General features: G+C 41.9%; 2 protein-coding genes across 3 annotated transcripts; both read right to left on the reverse strand.

Moving 5' to 3' along the window:
* Positions 1–519: 519 nt before the first annotated feature.
* Positions 520–1,461, reverse strand: Or1f20d (olfactory receptor family 1 subfamily F member 20D). Its single transcript, NM_001000494.1, is given in 1 exon segment — positions 520–1,461. A coding segment is annotated over 1 exon segment (942 nt).
* Positions 1,462–11,202: 9,741 nt separating this feature from the next.
* On the reverse strand, positions 11,203–14,291 carry Or1f19e (olfactory receptor family 1 subfamily F member 19E). Of its 2 annotated transcripts, XM_087573510.1 has the most exons (2): positions 13,383–14,291; positions 11,203–11,232 (listed from the first exon to the last, which is right to left on the reverse strand). In XM_087573510.1, exons 1-2 carry the CDS (start codon positions 14,289–14,291, stop codon positions 11,203–11,205), a joined length of 939 nt encoding a protein of 312 aa, XP_087429636.1.
* Positions 14,292–18,567: the final 4,276 nt, after the last annotated feature.

Raw genomic sequence — 18,567 nt, forward strand, 5'->3', positions numbered from 1 at the left:
CCAGTCAGAGCTCAGTCTTGTAGTGAACATCATGAAGAGAATCATTCAGAATTATCCCAACTCAGAAACCACATCCCATCTGGAGCAGGAGTCAATTCGAACACCCAACCCAGTTTTGAGCTTACCATTACTTGCTTTCCAGTGTTGTCCCATTGAGTCTCCTCACACATGCCCAAAATTGTGCAGAGGTTCTCATGGCATTTTGCCAAGTAATCGACATTTGTTAAAGGGTTTTTCATTCTTTTAGCTGAAGGGTTTTTATCCTGTGTTCTGTATCTGATAGAGGCAATAGATATTTTTCTTACAATAGACAAGTACTAAATTTCAGATAATTGACAAAACATGAAACACTCTTCTTCTTTTTTCTTTTTTTTTCTTTTTTTTTTTTTCGGAGCTGGGGACTGAACCCAGAACCTTGCGCTTGCTAGGCAAGCGCTCTACCACCGAGCTAAACCCCCAACCCCAACATGAAACATTCTTAGACAATAGCTCCCTCTGTGATGTCCAACACTTTCAATATTACTGCCTTGATGGAAATCTCATGGTGAGCACTTTCCTTAAAGCCCCTTTCATATCCCTGTTTCTCAGGCTGTAGATGAAAGGGTTCAGCATTGGGGTCACCACTGTATACATTATGGCACCTACTATATCCCTCCCAGCTGAGTGAGAGGATGAAGAAGAGAAATACTCAGCGATGATGGTGCCATAGAAGAGGCAGACCGCAGCCAAGTGGGATCCACAGGTGGAGAAGGCTTTCCATCCTCCCCTAAGGGATGAGAATCTTAGGACAGCACAGGTGATGTGCATGTAGGAGATCAGGATGCAGACAAATGGGGTGACCATGATCACAGCTCCCTCTGTATGAATCATCAGCTCGTTGAGATGTGTGTCTGAGCAGGAGAGTTTCAGAAGGGGAGTTGCATCACAGAAGAAGTGGGGGATCATGTTGTTTCCACAGAAGGAGAGTGGAGCCATGAGCAGTATGTGCAACAGACAGTTGAGATTGGCTATGATCCATGACCCCACAACAAGAAGGGCACAGAGCTGATGGGTTATCTTTGTTCTGTAGTGTAAAGGGTGGCATATGGCCACAAATCGGTCATAGGCCATCAAAGCTAACAGAAAATTGTCCATATCAGCAAACACACAGAGAAAATAGAGCTGAGTGAGACATCCAGAGAAAGAAATGATCTGACTCCCAAGTATGTAGATGGCCAATACCTTGGGGACAATTGTGGAGGAGAAGCAGACATCCACAAAAGACAGGTTGCTGAGGAAGAAGTACATGGGGGTGTGCAGGCGGGATTCTGTGCCGATGGCCAGGATGATGAGCAGGTTTCCCAGGACAGTGGCCAGGTACATGGTGAGGAAGAGCAGGAAGAGGAGCTGCTGCTGCTGGGGCTGCCTGGAGAGTCCCAGGAGGAGGAACTCTGAGATGCTCGACTCGTTGGTGCTGCTCATGTGTCTGAGCCCAGCTACAGAATGAAGATGCAGAGGTCAGAAGGCCATCTTCAGATTTGGATGTTACAACCAGGTTCACATTAATCCTGCATTACGGTTTCTGAATTAAGATCCACTCTATTTTCCACAATCTCAATTTACAAATCCCAGTTTTAGGTTGTGTTGCTTCCCCAGAGTGAACCATTTAATCTTATTGGAAGTAACATACAAGCATTCATGCACATACAGCACTCTTACCAGTATCTGATAACATGTACTGTCTTCCTCCCACTCCTTAGAAGCTCAAAGTAAAAGAGAAGCAGCCAGTTATTTTATTGTTCTCAAGCTCTTACTGGTGGTCCTGTGACTCTTGCTGCTGCCACCTCTATGGGAGAGAGTGTGCAGCACTTGTAGAAGTAACATTGACATCTCTACCACTCTGAACATACCTGGAAATGCCAGTTCTATTACTTTACCTTGGAGTTGTTGGGCAATGGCTTTCTTTTCTAAGGATTAGAAAATCTTGGGAATATGGTTAGTTTCTGAGTAGGTGAGGAGTGGATGATCACTGTCCCAGACCTCCATGTCAGAAGGATGTCCGGGAGAATTTTATAGATATTTACTGTAGCATAAATTCCCTCTGTGGATAGAGTCCCCAAGCATCTCATTAAAGACCAGCAGAAAGTAGCTATGTAAGCCTGCTCTTAGTCCCTCTTGACCAACCAGTGCGGAATATATCATCTAGGTTCTCAGTCAGCACTTGCGGATGAAGCAATCTGTGTGGAGTAAAGTCCCAGGGAGAATTCCCTGAGACTGATCTAAGCCTGTAGGTTTGAAAAATTAATTTCCATCTTCTTTCCCTCAGCACAGAAAATGACATTATAGCACCATTTGAGGGAAAGTTCTCTCTTTCTCACATTTGATAATTTTCCACATGGTGCTTATGGATCATTTGCTTATAGACAACCCTGGGAGTAACTGGCTTTACAAGGTCAGGTTTGATCCTATAAAATATACAGTGTAAAGTTCAAGGATAGGACAGCTTGATCAAAAAGTGCACAGTCCTCCATGTCTGAAGGTGTCTTGTGCTCAGGGAACCCACATCCTTGGGCATGGTGTTTTCCCAGCCCACAATGATGTGTGCACTTCTCAAAATCTATAGACTCTTGAGTGCATCTCCAACAGCTTCCTATATACTCCCCATCCCTTTCCCAGAGATGATTCATGGCAGGACTTCAAAACCTAGCATGGGGACATCCTCAGTGTTTCTTGTCCTGTCTATGTACCTCCAGAAGCTTATAACATTTTCCCACTTGATTTACAGATGAATAAGCAAAATTCTGAGAGATGACAACAAAAACTAAAAAAACACAGAATTGTGAAAGGAAACTGGGAAAAGTCCTACTTGCTATTGATTTCAGGATTCAGGGCACTTTTAATGACTGGAGAGATGAGGCCTTCATTCCCAGTCAGTATCAAACAGTAAAAGCCAATTCTTTCTCAGCTAAGCTTGGGAAGTAGTTGATAAGAATGTTAGCATGTAAACCCTGAGAGAGAGAGAGAGAGAGAGAGAGAGTTAGTTCACTGCCCAGATAGGTGGGCACTCCTGAGACTGCAGAGTGGGAGAGACCGCCAATACTGCCCACCTTTGCCCACATCCCTGGCCCAAGAGGAAACTGTATAAGGACTCTGGGAACAGGAAGATAGGGGCACTCAAACGGCAGGTCCCCTGCAGTCCAGACACCACCCAGATCTGAAGGGACCCGGTCAACAGCTCCCTGCACCCAATTCCATGGGAGGGAGAGCTAAACCTTCAGAAGGGCAGAAATGCCTGGAAATCCAGAAGAGACTACACTCTGACCACATTTCTGACTCTAGAGGAAAACACCTAATGCCATCTGGGACCTCTGTGCACAGGGGCCCGAGAAAAGGCGGGGAAAAGGTGGGGCAGGCCCTTCTGGTTGCCTCCCTCATGGAGAGCTGAAACACAGCCCCCCAGGAGTGACTTCAGCTCCAAATGACATTCTTGGTGGACTCAGGACACATGCCCACAGGTGCAGCTAAAGACAAGTAGACAGTAAAGACTACACGCCTGAAAGCAGAACATTCTGTGCCCATAATTGGCTGAAAGAAAACAGGAAAACTGGTCTACAGTACTCCTGACACACAGGCCTACAGGATGGTCTAGCCACTGTCAGAAATAGCAGAACAAGGTAAGACCAGAGACAACCTGATGGCAAGAGGCAAGCGCAGGAACCCAAGCAACAGAAACCAAGACTACCTGGCATCATCAGAGCCCAATTCTCCCACCAAAGTAAACACTGAATATCCAAACACCCTAGAAAAGCAAGATCTTGATTTTAAATCACATTTGATCATTATGATGGAGAACTTCAAGAAAGACATAAAGAACTCCCTTAGAGAAACAGAGGAAAACATAAATAAACAAGTAGAAGCCTATAGAGAGGAATCACAAAAATCCCTGAAAGAATTACCAGAAAACACAATCAAACATGTCAGAGCCTCCTGGGTTCCCTGCAATGTTTCACCACCCTTGCCAGACCCTTCTGGGTCTCTTGCAGGGTTTGACCCCTGCTGAGCCCTGCTGATGCATGTGGAAGCCTGTTCCTAACAAAGGAGCAGTCTGGCCGGATACTGACACACCCACACCAGGGCAATGGTCAATCCATTCCTGTCTTTTGTCTTCCCAGTCTTTTGTTTTTGAGATTTAGGCTGGTCTTCCAGGATTTCTCCCTAGTAAATTCACTCTTTTGTTACCGAAGTCTTGAGCTGGGGTTTCCCACTGTGCTTCCCAGACCTTTTCCACCTGGTAAACTTGGGGTATATATATTTGGTGAATAAAGCTACAGGAGCCCCCTTCCTTTTCTTGCTTAACATGAGTAACCTGTGTGTGTATGTTTTTTTAATTCCGCAGACTTATGCCCAATTCTCGGGGTCATGTCGGTGTGGGCATCGACAACTGGAGGTTCCACTGAGATCGGAGAAGAGAATATTTCTGACGGGACATCCTGGAAGGCTGGCCAGTGAGGAAGCAGGGACGTATTGGGGTAAGATGACTAGAAAAGGCCTAGGTGATTTGGGCCAGCATGAGTAAAACTTGTAATAAAAAAAGGACAAGTTAACAGTAAAGTGTTTTTGCATATGACTTCTTTTAGAGTTATGTTTTAGTCTTTGGATCCTGACTAGAGATAGTTTATACCCTAGACATGAGAGAGAATGAATGGGTTTGGGAAAAACAGTCCTCCCGGACTCTCCGCAGATGCTTTGGAGAAAGAGAAAAACTTTTTCAGAGCTCTCCTAGAAACAGAAGGAAGGCAGGAGACGTCCTGCCTCTCTGCTAGCTCCTATTGGAGAAATGCTTATTTCTGGTTCTGAGTTCCATAGGTAGGATATCTGGGTCCCTTTGGTGGGATACCATCTAGATTTTTCCTTCTATGTCTATTGTCTGTCCTTGGTGTACCCAGCTGTCCGTGTCTGTCAGTTTATGTCTATGGTTTTTGTTTCTCATTGCTTAAATGTTTTATGTTTCATGTTCAAAAGAAAAAATAGTTAAAAAACTTTATCTGCTGGTCATTCACACCTTGATTTGGTTTTAACACATTTCAAAAAAGGAACAAATGAATAAAAAACAGTTTCAATCGGCCTTTGGAGCCCTGCACCTGTAGCTAGGAGCATAGGTCATCTGGAGAAGCTGCCCGGGGTGAGCGTCTGCATGAGCTGATCTTCAAGGCGCCAGCAGCTCCTCAGTTTCTATGGTAGGGAGCTGATGGCTGTTTCTCTTAGAAAAATCCCTGACTTATTACTGGACTTAGCAGGTGACAAGGTGCTTCTCTTAAAATTACAGCTAGAAAAAGTAAAAATGGTGTTTGGTCTAAATATTAAAGATATGTGTAGCCACTTCATTTTTGTTTCTGATTGGCTTTAAATGTATAAATATGCTCTACATGCCTTAGTTATGAACTATTGGCTTTTAAGTTATTGGATATGGTTAAAAAAATGTAACATTGGTAACAGAAAGTTGGATTAAAACTGGTCATTTGGATAGAGTCATTCTAGACAACATGTGGCATGAGCCAACCTAAGGGAACAGGTCTAAATTGAGATAATATTTTTATGGAACTCTTATCCTAGAAACCAGGCTTCTAAAAGAATTTAGGGCAATGTCTCTTTGTTGATGTATTGGAGACCACACTATCGTGTATTCATATGTAGGAATTGGCAGTCGAACTTTATAGCATGAAGGATAGACTCAGTGTTTTGGAGACTGGATTTTGGAGGCTAGATTGTTTGTTAGAGATTGAGTTTTGCTTTCTGAAGTCGTGATTGTGCTCTGGTGTTATGAGGAGAACTTAAAGGTTGTGGTTAAGGATTGCTAGTGTTACATTGACTAACTCAAACTTATTTGTAATTTAAAAAAAAATCAAACAGGTAGAGATTGTTACAGGAATTACGAAGGACTGATGAGGTTTTAGAACTTGTGAGAACATTATAGCCTGTTTGCTTACTCCAGCTGCCATTTCAAGATAGATTTAGAGGATTGTTTTTATGCAGTTTATGTGAAAGATCCCCAAAGGGAGACCCTTACTCAAGTCTTGGGAAATCGCGGACCCCAGACACAGAGAGACCATTTTGGATGTAATACACAAAGGTGAGGTTTATTACGGAGACCTATAACGGAGATCTCTGGGCCGACACGTATCCCACGCAGGAGACAGAGGTGTCGACCCCGAGTTGCTGGGAGAAGGGCTTTTTAAAGAAAGAAGTCACAAGCTCCAGGAGATGAGGGGATGTCAAAAGGAAATACCAAAAATGTCACAAGAGGAAACTCTCAAAGTCACGGGATTGTTCTTAAGACTCTAGGGTTTAAATGAGGGGAAAGGTCAAGCATTCTCCTGAGAACAGATCTTGATTGTCCTTTAGGGTAAATGTTTGTCAGAGTTGATGAGGCATCTGCATCTGAAACACATCTAGTTAGGCTTGGCCAGCCAATTTCCTGGAATACTCTCTGCAGGACACAATGGCTGGAGGGCACAATGAGGGCTTGAACAAACATCACCGGGGCAGAACAAAACCCATTACTTATTTACTCTCATCCGGTGATAATCGAAGTGTCGATGAGTCTGTACCAGTTCTCCTGCATTTTTAACAATCTGTCTTCCTGAGTCAGATCCTGTTGCTGAGTTTTGAGCTAATTTAAAACTCTATCTTTCAATGTCCTGGCGATTGTGAGGAGTTTTCATTTAGTAAGCTTGCTTATAATTTTAGAGAGCCCATGAAATGCTATCCTTAAAAAATTTTACAAAAGAATGGCTAATAGCTTTGTATTATGTAATTTTGTTGCTTCTTCAATGTAAAAAGTTAGAACTTTGAATCTTTCAGTGTATATGGAAATTTTAGTACAAACCTTTACTCCCACAATGAACTTTAATATTTGGGGAGTAGCTGTTGCTCCAGAAAAGATTCAATATTCCTTTTTAATATTTGAAACTAATTTTAAGCTTCTAAGGATATGTTAATTGGCTAAGTACCTTACCAGAGGACTTAAGCCTTTGTTTGATATCCTCATTGGAGATAAAGCTTTTGTTGTGTTGATACAGAATTGTAGGCTAGAGTCATGGAAGTATTTTAAAAAGAAACCTGGTGAAACATACCTTATTCCAAACAGCAATTAAATTGGTTATTACAAAATACTGATATTTGGCCTATCACATATACAAATTTTTTAGGAAAAATTGATAATTTTACTCTTTGCATGCTTTTTGTATTTCCTGTAAATTTGCGCATGCAACCCATAGAAAATGTGCTTACTGTATTTATAGGTCATTCATCTAATGAGAAGGATACATATATGATTGAATCACATGTTTATTCTCTTGAGTTTCCCCCTGCTTCAACACAGATTATTGAATTATGTGCTGTAGCTGCTGTTTTTAAATGTTAAAGAATCAAGCTTTCAATTCATACACTGTAGCCAATGTGTGGCTTATGGTTTACAATTGATTAAAATTTTTTCCTTTTTTTATATACTACTACAATTACTTAATGCTTTACGGGAGGCAAGTTTTCTACCTGAAATCTGTGAGTGATGATTTCAGTGTGAATGTTTGACAACTCGCTGCCCTTTCAGAGCTCCGGCTCAGACAACTAAAGAAAACCATACACTCATACCCAGCTCTTTGAAAATGGTAATGGAGTTGATAGCACACCCTCACAAAAAAACGAAGACTCCATTTGCTTACTCTCAACTCCCAGCCTCATCCTGCCAGCTCAGGGATTTCTAAGGCTGAATTTGGACAACATTTACAGAATTTGGCATTTCTAATTAATGTTTAGGTAAATAAAGCTTGTGAGGAGCTGGAGAGGTGGCTTAGTGATTAAGAGCACTAAGTACTGTTCCTTTATAGGCCATTTAAGAACTCACAGTGGATTGCCTGGACCCCTTAGTAAGGGAGGGAAATGATACCAGGAAGATTATAGGCCCTACACAGGAACAATGAGTCAAACAATCTCATTCTTTATATCACCAAAACAATAATGCTGGAGACAATAATTTGGTATACAATTCAAATTATAAATACAAGTGCTCAGTGTCCTCAATTTCTTCCTGTATCACGTAATAGTGTTAATCATCGAGGACTTATCTTAATAAATAATATCTTAACAATATCTTAATAAATAAAAAAGGGGAGTTATATCCCTGTATGCTATACAATTATTTAAATAATGCTCTTTTTATTTCAAATTTAAAATTTGGGTGCCAAGGAAAACTCTGGGTGTTTATGGCACCCTACAACTAGGCATACTTTTGCCTAGGTGAAATAGAAAGGTCCACGTATTAGCATGATCCTGTTCAGGTATTTTATGTGGGGAAGAGGGCATGTTTGTGTTTTTCCTACAGGATGCTGCAGGAATATGCCAGCTGCCAGAGGTTGTTGTTGAGACTTGCCGATCCTGGGAGCATGAAGATTCAGTCTCATGGTTCGAGTCCTTGGAGTCATCCCTGTGCCCTTGGAGGAAGATGGAAGATTCCCACTCATCTTTTGCAATCAGAGATTCTGGCGTTGCTGCAGTCCTTGTTACCACCACGTGTGTCCTGTCCCACCTTGGCCTGCGCTCCGACCCTCTGTGCACTACTGCTCACCAGAGAAGACTGGACTCCAGCCGTTACCCTTGCCCCTCCTCATTCCCCTGGCGACTCTCACCACAATGACTGGTGTTGCCATTTTGCAGTCTGTGACTTCACAAGAATGCCATCTCCATGAATAGCCTATTAAGAACACCAGTGGAAGGGGAAGTCCTTGGTCCTGCCAAGACTGAATCCCCAGTGAACGCGATTGTTGGGGGGAGGGCGGTAACAGGGGAAGGATGGGGAGGGGAACACCTATATAGAAGGGGAGGGGAAGGGTTAGGGCAATGTTGACCCGGAAACAGGGAAAGGGAATAGCAATTGAAATGTAAATAAGGAATACCCAATTTAATAAAGATGGAGGGGAAAAAAGAAAAAAGGGATAATAGTGTCTAAAAATGGAAAAAAAAGAAGAAACAAAATACTCACAGGAGGAAATATGGAGACAAAGTGTGAAGCAGAGACTGAAAGAAAGGCCATCCAGAAACTGTCACATATGGGGATCCATCCCACATGCAGTCACCACACAGTCACTATTCTGTATGCTAAGAGGTGCATGCGGACAGGAGCCTGATATAGCTGTCTCCTGAGAGGCTCTGTTTGAGCCTGACAGATACAGAGCCGGATGCTTGCAGCCAAACATTGGACTGAGATCAGGGTCCCCAATGGAGGAGTTAGAGAAAGGAATGAGATTATTGAGGAGGTTTACAACCCCATTAGTAGAAAAACAATATCAACTAACCAGACACACCAGAGCTCCCAGGGACTAAACTACCAACCAAAGGGTACACATGGATCAATCCGTAGTCCCAGCAGTGTATGTAGCAGAGGATGGCCTTGTTAGTCATCAAGGGGAGGAGAGATCCTTGGTCCTATAAAGGCTTGATGCCCCAATGTAGTGTAATGTCAGGGCAGGAAGGTGGGAGGGATTGGGTGGTGGGTAATATCCTCATCAAGGCAGGAGGGATGGGATGGGATAGGTGGTTTTTGGAGGGGAAACTGGGAAAAGGTATAACATTTGAAATTTAAATAAAGAAAATATCCAAAAACAGAAAATAAAAAGTAAAATGAACTGCAGAATGTTCATTTTTGACATTTTGTGGAAGAATTTGAAGGGTATTGGTGTTACTTCTTTGCAAGTCTGGTAGAATTTTGTGCTAAAACAATATAGCCCTAGACTTTTGTTTTTGGAAATGTAAATAAAGAAAATATACTATAAAAAGGGGAAATGTAAACAGATCCATATTTATCATCCTGAAAAATACTCAACTCCAAGTGAGTCAAAGACCGTAATATAAAACCAGGTTCACTAAATCTAAAAGATAGGAAAAGAGAAATTTCCTGTAACATTTTGCTACATGATACAACTTCTTGAAGACAGCACTCATAGCTTATGCACTAAGATCAACAATTAATAAATCTGACATGAAACTGAAAGGTCCTGTAAGGCAAAGGACACCATCTATAGCACAAAATGGAAGTATACACAATGGGAAATAAAATTTTTACCCATCCTACATCTGACAGAGCTAATATTCAAAATAAGTAAGTAACTCAAAAAGTCAATACACCAAGAAAGCAAAGAACCCAAGTACACAATTGTGTACTGAGCTAAACAGAATTCATCAAAGAAATCTCAAATGGCTGAAATAGGCTTAGGGAAATTCAATGATTTTAGCCAAAAGATTAAAATATTGAGAGACAGCACATGATTGGGAGGATGTGGGGCAAGGGGAACACTCTTCCTTGGCTGGTGGGAGTGCAAACTTGTATAATCCCTCTGGAAATAAATTTGGCAGTTTTCCAAGAAAACTGTAAATAGTTCTACCACAAGACTCAGATACACTACTCCTGGGCATATATGCAAATGTACCTCCACTATAATACATGGACACTTGCACAATTATGTTCATAGAAGCTTTATTCATAATAACCAGAAGCTGGAAGTGTCCCAGATGTCTATCGAGTGAATAATGGATGATGAAAATGTAGTCTATTTACACAATTGAATTTTAATAAAAAACAATGTCATCATGAAAATCACAGAAAAATGGATGGAAATAGAAAAGATCATCCTTAGTGAGGTAATCTATACATACCCCAAAGGATATGCATGCTATGTACTCACTTATAAGTAGATACCAGCCCTAAAGTACAGGATAACCATGCTACAATCCAAAGATTCAAAGAAGCCAAACAATGAAGAAACCCAGGGGAGGATGCTTAAATATCACCCAGAAGAAATTAAATGGACATTGAAGGTGGATGGAGGGAGGAAACTGGATGGGAGAGAGGATGGGAAGGGAAGCTGAGTGAGAGATGAGGTGTAGGGAGATCATGGGAGAAAGAGAATGGAAATCGGCAATGGGTAGATAGGTGGTTGGGGCCACATCTCTGGGATATGCCAGAGACTTGGGATGAGGGAGGGTCAAGGGAGTGTATACAGGTGACACTATGTGGAACTCCTAGTTGTGGAGATATGGAACCTTAAGTGGGTACCTCCTCTAGCCAGGCAGAACTCCCAGTTGAAGGATAAGGACAGCATCCCACTCAAAGAACCCTGTACCTAAAATGTGTCCTTACTACAAGATGTGCAGGAAAAAAGATGGAGCAGACTAAGAATGGCCAACTAATGACTGGCCCAACTTGACATCCATGCCATAAACAAGTACCAATTAATGACCATTCGTGATACTGTTAATGGTTGTACATAGGAGCCTAGTGTTAACTGTCATCTGAGGGTCTGAATTCACAGCAACTGACAGAAACAGATGCAAAGACTCACAGCCAACATCAGACAGAGCTCTGGGAGTCTTGTGAATGAGCTGGGGAAAAGATTAAGGGACCTGGAGGGGATTAAAGACTTCACAAGAAGACCAACAGGGTGAAGTAACCTCCACATTGGGAGGCTTCCAGAGAATCATGTGCCAACAGAAACATTGGCTGGATCGTCCTCCACCCCATCCCACAAATATGTAGCAGATATGCAGCTTGGTTTTTTGGCAGGTCCCCCAAGAACGGGAGCCAGGCTCTCCCTCCGTTGCCTGCCTCTTGATTCTGCTCCCCTAACTGGGTTGCCTTGTCTGGCCTCCATGGGAGATACATGTCTAGTCCTACAGTGATTTCATGTGCCAGGGTAAGTTGATACCAGACACTAGCTCATGTGCCTCCCTTGCTAGACTTGGGCTGATGACTAAGCTGATCTTTAATTTCTTGTACCCATATTTGCCCTCTGCTTCCTGATATGATTTAATAAGAAATCGTTAATGAGTAGAAGTGTACTTTAAGGCTTTAAAGTAGAAATGACTGATGTTTATGTAGAAGTGTAGATTTGTGATGCTCTTATAGATTTTTTGTAAGATTACTTTTTAGCTACAAACTGCGGCCTGCTCGAAAAAGAAACTGGCTGAGAAAAATACCTTGCGTGCTTAAACTTTGCTGACCTATAACACATTGCTTAGTTACAAATGTATATGGGCTCTTAGGAATAATTTTTGTCAACAATACATAAAACATTTGATCATATGAAGGTATTGGGCAACATGTTTTATCTTAGCATACTCATTGCAACCTTTCACTTAAAGACAATAGAATGTAAGCACATTGTTGTTTTTGTACTGTTTATAAGATACTGCTGGACATATACGTTGTGGTAGAAAAATTGTTAGAGCATTGCTGAACCCAAAAATAAATAAATAAAAGTTTTACTATGAAATGAAAATTAAAATCCAATGTATAAGTGAAATTTACAGGACATCTAGGTCTGCATAGCAAGACTCTGTCTTAAATAAAACAGTGACAACAAAAAAAAAAATAGTACCTGCAGGAGAACACAAGGAAACACTGACAGAGTGAGGATAAGAGGGCAGATGGACTGACAGGTCTGCACACTAGAATTGTAGAAGGCACAGATCATTTTTACTAAATTGATGTATTTCCAGCTTAATGTTAAATGCTATATAATACCCAGATAACAAGAATAACATAATAAGTCCAAATGAGCTGCAGAAGTAGGGTTTCCTGGAGCTCCAAACCCTCCCTTCTCAACCCACCAAGTCTGATCTTCCTGTGAGATGAGCACAGGCTGAGGTCTCTGTGGTGAGAAAGAACAAACAGCTGTGGTTTACCAGAGGTGGCCCGGATAATCCCAGTTGGGTGCTAGCTCTGAACCTAGGGACACAGAGCATTGCAAAGAATGTCAGAAGCAGATAGGTGTCTGATACAGTGACAGCACAAGACGTTGTAAGCACAACTGAGCACAAGAGCAGAGGATCTGCTGATGCCAACAAAATGGCAGCACACCCATTGCCCTGGCTATAGCATAGGCTGTGGATGCTGCTGCTTGTTCATTCAGAGTCCAATCTTGTAGTAAACGTCATGAAGAGAGCCAATCAGAATTATCCCAACTCAGAATCCACATCCCATCTGGAGCAGGAGTCAATTCCCCATTCCAACACCTTTTGAGTTTACCATTATTTGCTATCCAGTGCTGACCCATTGAGACTCCTCGCGCTTCTCTAAATCTGTGCAGGGGTGCTCATGGTGCACTCTGCCAAAACATTGACATAACAATCCAAATAACAACATTTGTTAAAGAGTTTTTTTCTTTATTTTAGCTAAAGGATTTGTATCCAGGTCTCTATATCTGATAGAGAGTGTAGATGCATTTCATAAAAAGGACAAGAGCTAACTTTCAGATAATGGACAAAAATGGATGATTCTTAGATGATAGTTCCCTGTTTGATGCTTGACACATTCACTATTACTTCTTAGATGGAAATCTCATGGTGAGCACTTTCCTTAAAGCACCTTTCATGTCCCTGTTCCTCAGGCTGTAGATGAACGGGTTCAGCATGGGGGTCACCACTGTGTACATCATGGCAGATGCCATGTCCCTCCCAGCTGAATGAGAGGATGCGGGGTTGAAATACACAGCGATGATGGTGCCATAGAAGAGGCAAACCACAGTCAGGTGGGAGCCACAGGTGGAGAAGGCTTTCCATCTTCCTCCTGTGGAGGAAACTCTCACAACAGCACAAGCTATAAGAATATAAGACATGAGGATACAAACAAATGGGGCTAACAGTATCAGCCCTGCAACAGTAAGAATCATCAGCTCATTGAGGTGTGTGTCTGAGCAGGAGAGTTTCAGGAGAGGAGTTGCATCACAGAAGAAGTGGGGGATGATGTTGTCCCCACAGAAAGAAAGTCGAGCCATGAGCAGTGTATGTAAAAGAGCATTCAGATTGGCAGCCACCCATGACTCAACAACAAGAAGGGCACAGAGCTGACGGGTCATCTTTTCTGTGTAGTGTAAAGGGTGGCATATGGCCACAAATCGGTCATAGGCCATCACAGCCAGCAGAAAATTGTCCATATCAGCAAACACAGAGAGAAAATACATCTGTGTGAGACACCCAGAGAAGGAAATTTCCTGACTCCCAAGTATATGGTTGGCCAGTACTTTAGGGACAGTGGAGGAGGAGAAGCAGACATCCACAAAGGACAGATTGCTGAGGAAGAAGTACATGGGGGTGTGCAGGTGGGAGTCTATACTGATGGCCAGGATGATGATCAGGTTTCCCAGGACAGTGGCCAGGTACATAGTGAGGAAGAGCAGGAAGAGGAGCTGCTGCTGCTGGGGCTGACTGGAGAGTCCCAGGAGGAGGAACACTGAGACACTGGAATGGTTGGTGCTGCTCATGTGTCTGAACCCAGCTACAGAAAAGAGAAGAGGTCAGAAGGCCATCTTCATGTTTGGATGCTATAACCAGGTTCACATTAATCCTGCATTAGAGTTTCAGAATTAAGATCCACTCCTGTTTTCCACATACTCTACAAATTCCAGTTTTAGGTTCATGTTGGCTCCACAGAGTTTTGTTTGGAAATAACATAAAGGCCTCTTGCACATACTCTGCTCTTACCTGTATCTGGTAGTATTTCCAGTCTTCCTCCCACTTCTCAGAAGCTTAAAGGAAAAGAGAAGCAGCCAGTTATTGTATTGATCTCAACCTCCAAATGGTGGACCTATTACTCCTGTTGCTGCCTACTCACTGGGAGAGAGTAAGCAACACATTTTATAGAAAAAACATGGTTCTCTACTACTCTGAAAATATCTAGACAAGCTAGTTCTATTGTTTTTACCTTGGAGTTTCTGGGCAATATCATTCTTTATTCTAAGGAATGGAAAGTCTTAGGATTATAGGAAGGTTCTTAGAAGGTGAAGAGTGGATGATCACCTTCTATCCCTCAGTGTCAGAGGAGTTCTGGGATAATTAGACGGGTTTTAACTGCAGCACGAAGTCCCACTGGGCATAGAGTCCCTGAGTATCTCATTAAAGACCAACAGAAAGTAGTTGTTTAAGCTAGCTCTTGGTCCCTCTTGACCAACAAAAATAGAATATATCATCTAAGTTTGCAGTCAGAACTTAGGGATGAAGCAATCTGTGTGGAGCCAAATCCCAGAGAGAACTCCATGAGACAGATCCAAGACACCAGGGTTGAAGAATCAGTCCCCATTCTTCCTTTCAGCATAAAGTGAAGTTATGGCACTTTCTGAGGGAAAGCCCTCTCTACCTCACATTTTATCACTTACCACATATGGTTTATGGCTGACGCTCACATTACAGGGTCAGCCTCGAACCTGTAAAATATCCAGTGTAAAGTTCAAAGAGAGAAAAGTAGATGGGAGAATGTATAGTAGTCCTCCATGGCTGAAGGCGACCCATGCTCAGAGAATCTACATCCTTAGTCATGGTGTCTTTCCAGCCCTCAGTAATGTGTGCACTCCTGAAAATGTAAGGACTCTTCAGTGGAACTCCAATAGCCTCATTTATATCCCCCCATCCCTTCTCCAGAGAGGATTCATGACAGAACTTTGAAACCTAGTACGGAGACATCCTCAATGTGACTTGTCCTCTCTAGGTACATTTGCCTGCTTGATTGACACATGAACAAGCAAAATTCTAAGAGATGACAATAAAAAGTGCAAACATACGGGAGGAGTGGAAGGAATCTGGGAAAAGTCCTATTGACTGCTGAGTTCAGGATGTGGACTACATAAAACAACCTGATAGATGAGTCCTTCGTTTCTAGTCAGTGTCAAACAGTAAAAGCCAAGTCTTTCTCAGCTCAGCCTGGAAAATATTTAATAAGAATGTTAGGATATGCTGGTTTACACCTCTTATACAGACACAATCTAGACAAGAAGATTGCTGTCATGTTCCAAGCTAGCCTTATCTACCATACTAGATGCAGTCTCATAAAAACAAAAACAGCACAAGGAAAAGAAGACATTAGAAGGTGGAGAAATGGCTCAGTGCTTTAGAGCATTTGTTCATTCTGCAGAAGGACCATGTTCTACTCCCAGCACCCATATAGTGTTTCTCAATCATCTCTACCACCAGTTTCAGGTAATCTGAGATCTAATACCACCTACTAGTCTCCTTCAACATGTACATGGTGTACAAGCATTTATATGCGGGCAAACCACATACAAATCTATCTTTTTAAAATAAAAATGATAATGGCTATGTAGTCTTGGCTACAGAGGCATGTCTCACCATAAAACAAAAGAAAACAAATAAAATAATAATATAATAATAATAGTATAGAAACACTAGTTATGCAGTGGTGGTGCCTTTAATTCCAGCACTGTGAAGAGAGAAACAGGTGAACCTCTGAGTTCTATGCTAGCCTGGTCTATAAAGCGATTTTCAGGAAATCCAGAGTTGTTACACAGTGAAATTCTGTCTCAAACACCATATCCAAAACAAATAAACACATAAATTAAATAGGAAAACAAAGTTAGGTAATTCATGTATTCATGTGCTTAAACATCTATGCTGTCTGCTCTTAATGTGTTTTTGAAATTTTCTACAATAAAGTTCTTAGTTTAAAATCAGAAGTTTTGTTGGCCATGGTGGTGCATTCCTTTAATCCCAGCACTTGGAAAATAGCATCAAGTGGGTCCCTGTGAATTCAAATCCAGTTTGGGCTACAAAGTAAGACCTGTCTTAAGAAAAAAACAAATAAAATCATTACTTTTCCAAACTTGGAAGGTGGCTCAGTAGGTAACGTTCTGGCTGTATAAATTTAAAGACCACAGACCCCAGCACTTACAAATATACCAAAGAAGTGCACAGCCAGCCTGTAATCTAAAGGCAAGAGGCAGAGAAGAGATCCTGGGGCAAATTGATTAGGAAAACTAGATGAGTCAGCAAGCTCTGAGTTCAGTGAGACAGCCTGCATTTGTACAGAATTGGAAAGAGATCAAAGAGGATACCTTCCACCAATCTCTGACTTCTACATGTGGGTGCACACATGGAACTCCACAAATATACACACACATTGGGAGCATACATGTATGCTTACACATATACATGTCTGTATAGTTTTATTTGTTCATAAGTAAAATTTCAAGAAGAGGAATATCAGAATTTCTGATGAGGAAACATAAGACAGCCTCATGACCTGCTTCAAAATAATTATAAGGAGCTCGGTGAAGTGGTTAAATGTCTGTTTGTACTTGTCTAAGTCTCCTCAGGAAGACTGAAGAAGGATGATCCAGAGGTCAAGGTCAGCCTGGAACACACACACACACACACACACACACACACACACACACACACACACACAGAGAGAGAGAGAGAGAGAGAGAGAGAGAGAGAACTTGGGAGAGGTTTCCACAGAGTCAGAACACATACCAGTAATGACCTCAGAAGCTATTCTTTGTAAAGATGCTATGCAATTTTACTAGATTTTTATTTTTTATAAAATTTTATCTGTATAAGTGCGCTTCTGCTCACACATAAGCCTTAGAGAGCCATAAATGTTAAACATGGGGTTGTCACTGCAAAAGGAGAGATTTATAAGCTGTTTTCCTTCCAGAAAACTGAGAGAGGATGTGTTAATAAGCTTTGGCTCAACCTGCACCCAGAGCCAGCACTGGCCCACAGCTCTCAGATGCAAAAACTGCCAGCAGAGAGCTGGCCTGCCAGGAGTGCTCACCCTGCTAAGCCCACAGCATACAGAAAGGACTACACTTTCTCTCCACTGACTATCCAAAGAGAGACCCATCAGGAGTGCACAGGCCTCAGGAGCTACAGGGCAGCCTAGGACAAGAGCCATGAGGTTTCCATCTGTGACCAGAGCTGGGGCTGTACCACAGATCTTGAACCCAAAAGCAGTCCTGAGAGAGGTGGTCTCCCAGGAGCATTCCCACTCCTAAGATCACAGGCTCACAGGATGGACAAGATCCAGACAGACAAAGCAATACCAACAAACATCAGAGATTAACCAGATGGTGAGAGGCAAGAGCAAAAACCTAAGTAACAGAAACTAAAACTACTTGGCAATATCAGAACGCAGCTCTCACACCATACCAAATAATGGATATCCCAACATGCCAGAAAACCAAGATTTGGATTTAAAATCAAATTTTATGATGATGATGGAGAAATTTAAGAAGGACATAAATAACTCCCTTAAAGAAATACAGAACACAGGTAAGCAACAAAAGCCCTTAAAGAGGAAACACAAAAATCCCTTTAAGAATTATAGGAAAACACAAACAAATAGGTGAAAGAAGGGAACAAAACCATCTAGGATCTAAAAATGGAAATAGAAACAATAAAGAAAGCACAAAGGGAGATAACCCTAGAGATAGAAAACCTAGGAAACAGATCAGGAGTCATAGACACAAGCATCACCAACAAAATACAAGAGATAGAAGAGAGACTCTCAGGTGTAGAAGATAATATACTTGACAATCAAAGTACTTCTGGGGAATCCCCATCCCTGACCTCAAGCAGTATTACAGAACAATAGTCATAAAAACCTCTATGCTATTGGTACAGAGACAGGCAGGGAGATCAGTGGAACAGAATTGAAGACCCAGAAACGAACCCACACACCTATGGTCACTTGATCTTTGATAAAGGAGCTAAAACCATCCAGTGGAAGAAAGATAGCATTTTCAA

Source organism: Rattus norvegicus, chromosome 10 (genome assembly GCF_021556685.1).
Source record: "Rattus norvegicus strain SHRSP/BbbUtx chromosome 10, alternate assembly SHRSP_T2T, whole genome shotgun sequence".
NCBI lineage: Eukaryota > Metazoa > Chordata > Mammalia > Rodentia > Muridae > Rattus > Rattus norvegicus.

Coding starts and splice junctions, on each gene's coding strand:
- Or1f19e (XM_087573510.1), bottom strand. CDS start 14,291: ATGAGCAGCACCAACCATTCCAGTGTCTCAGTGTTCCTCCTCCTGGGA. Junction 11,233..13,382: donor TGAAAGGTGCTTTAAGGAAA/GTGCTCACCATG, acceptor ATGGATGTCAAG/TTGGGCCAGTCATTAGTTGG.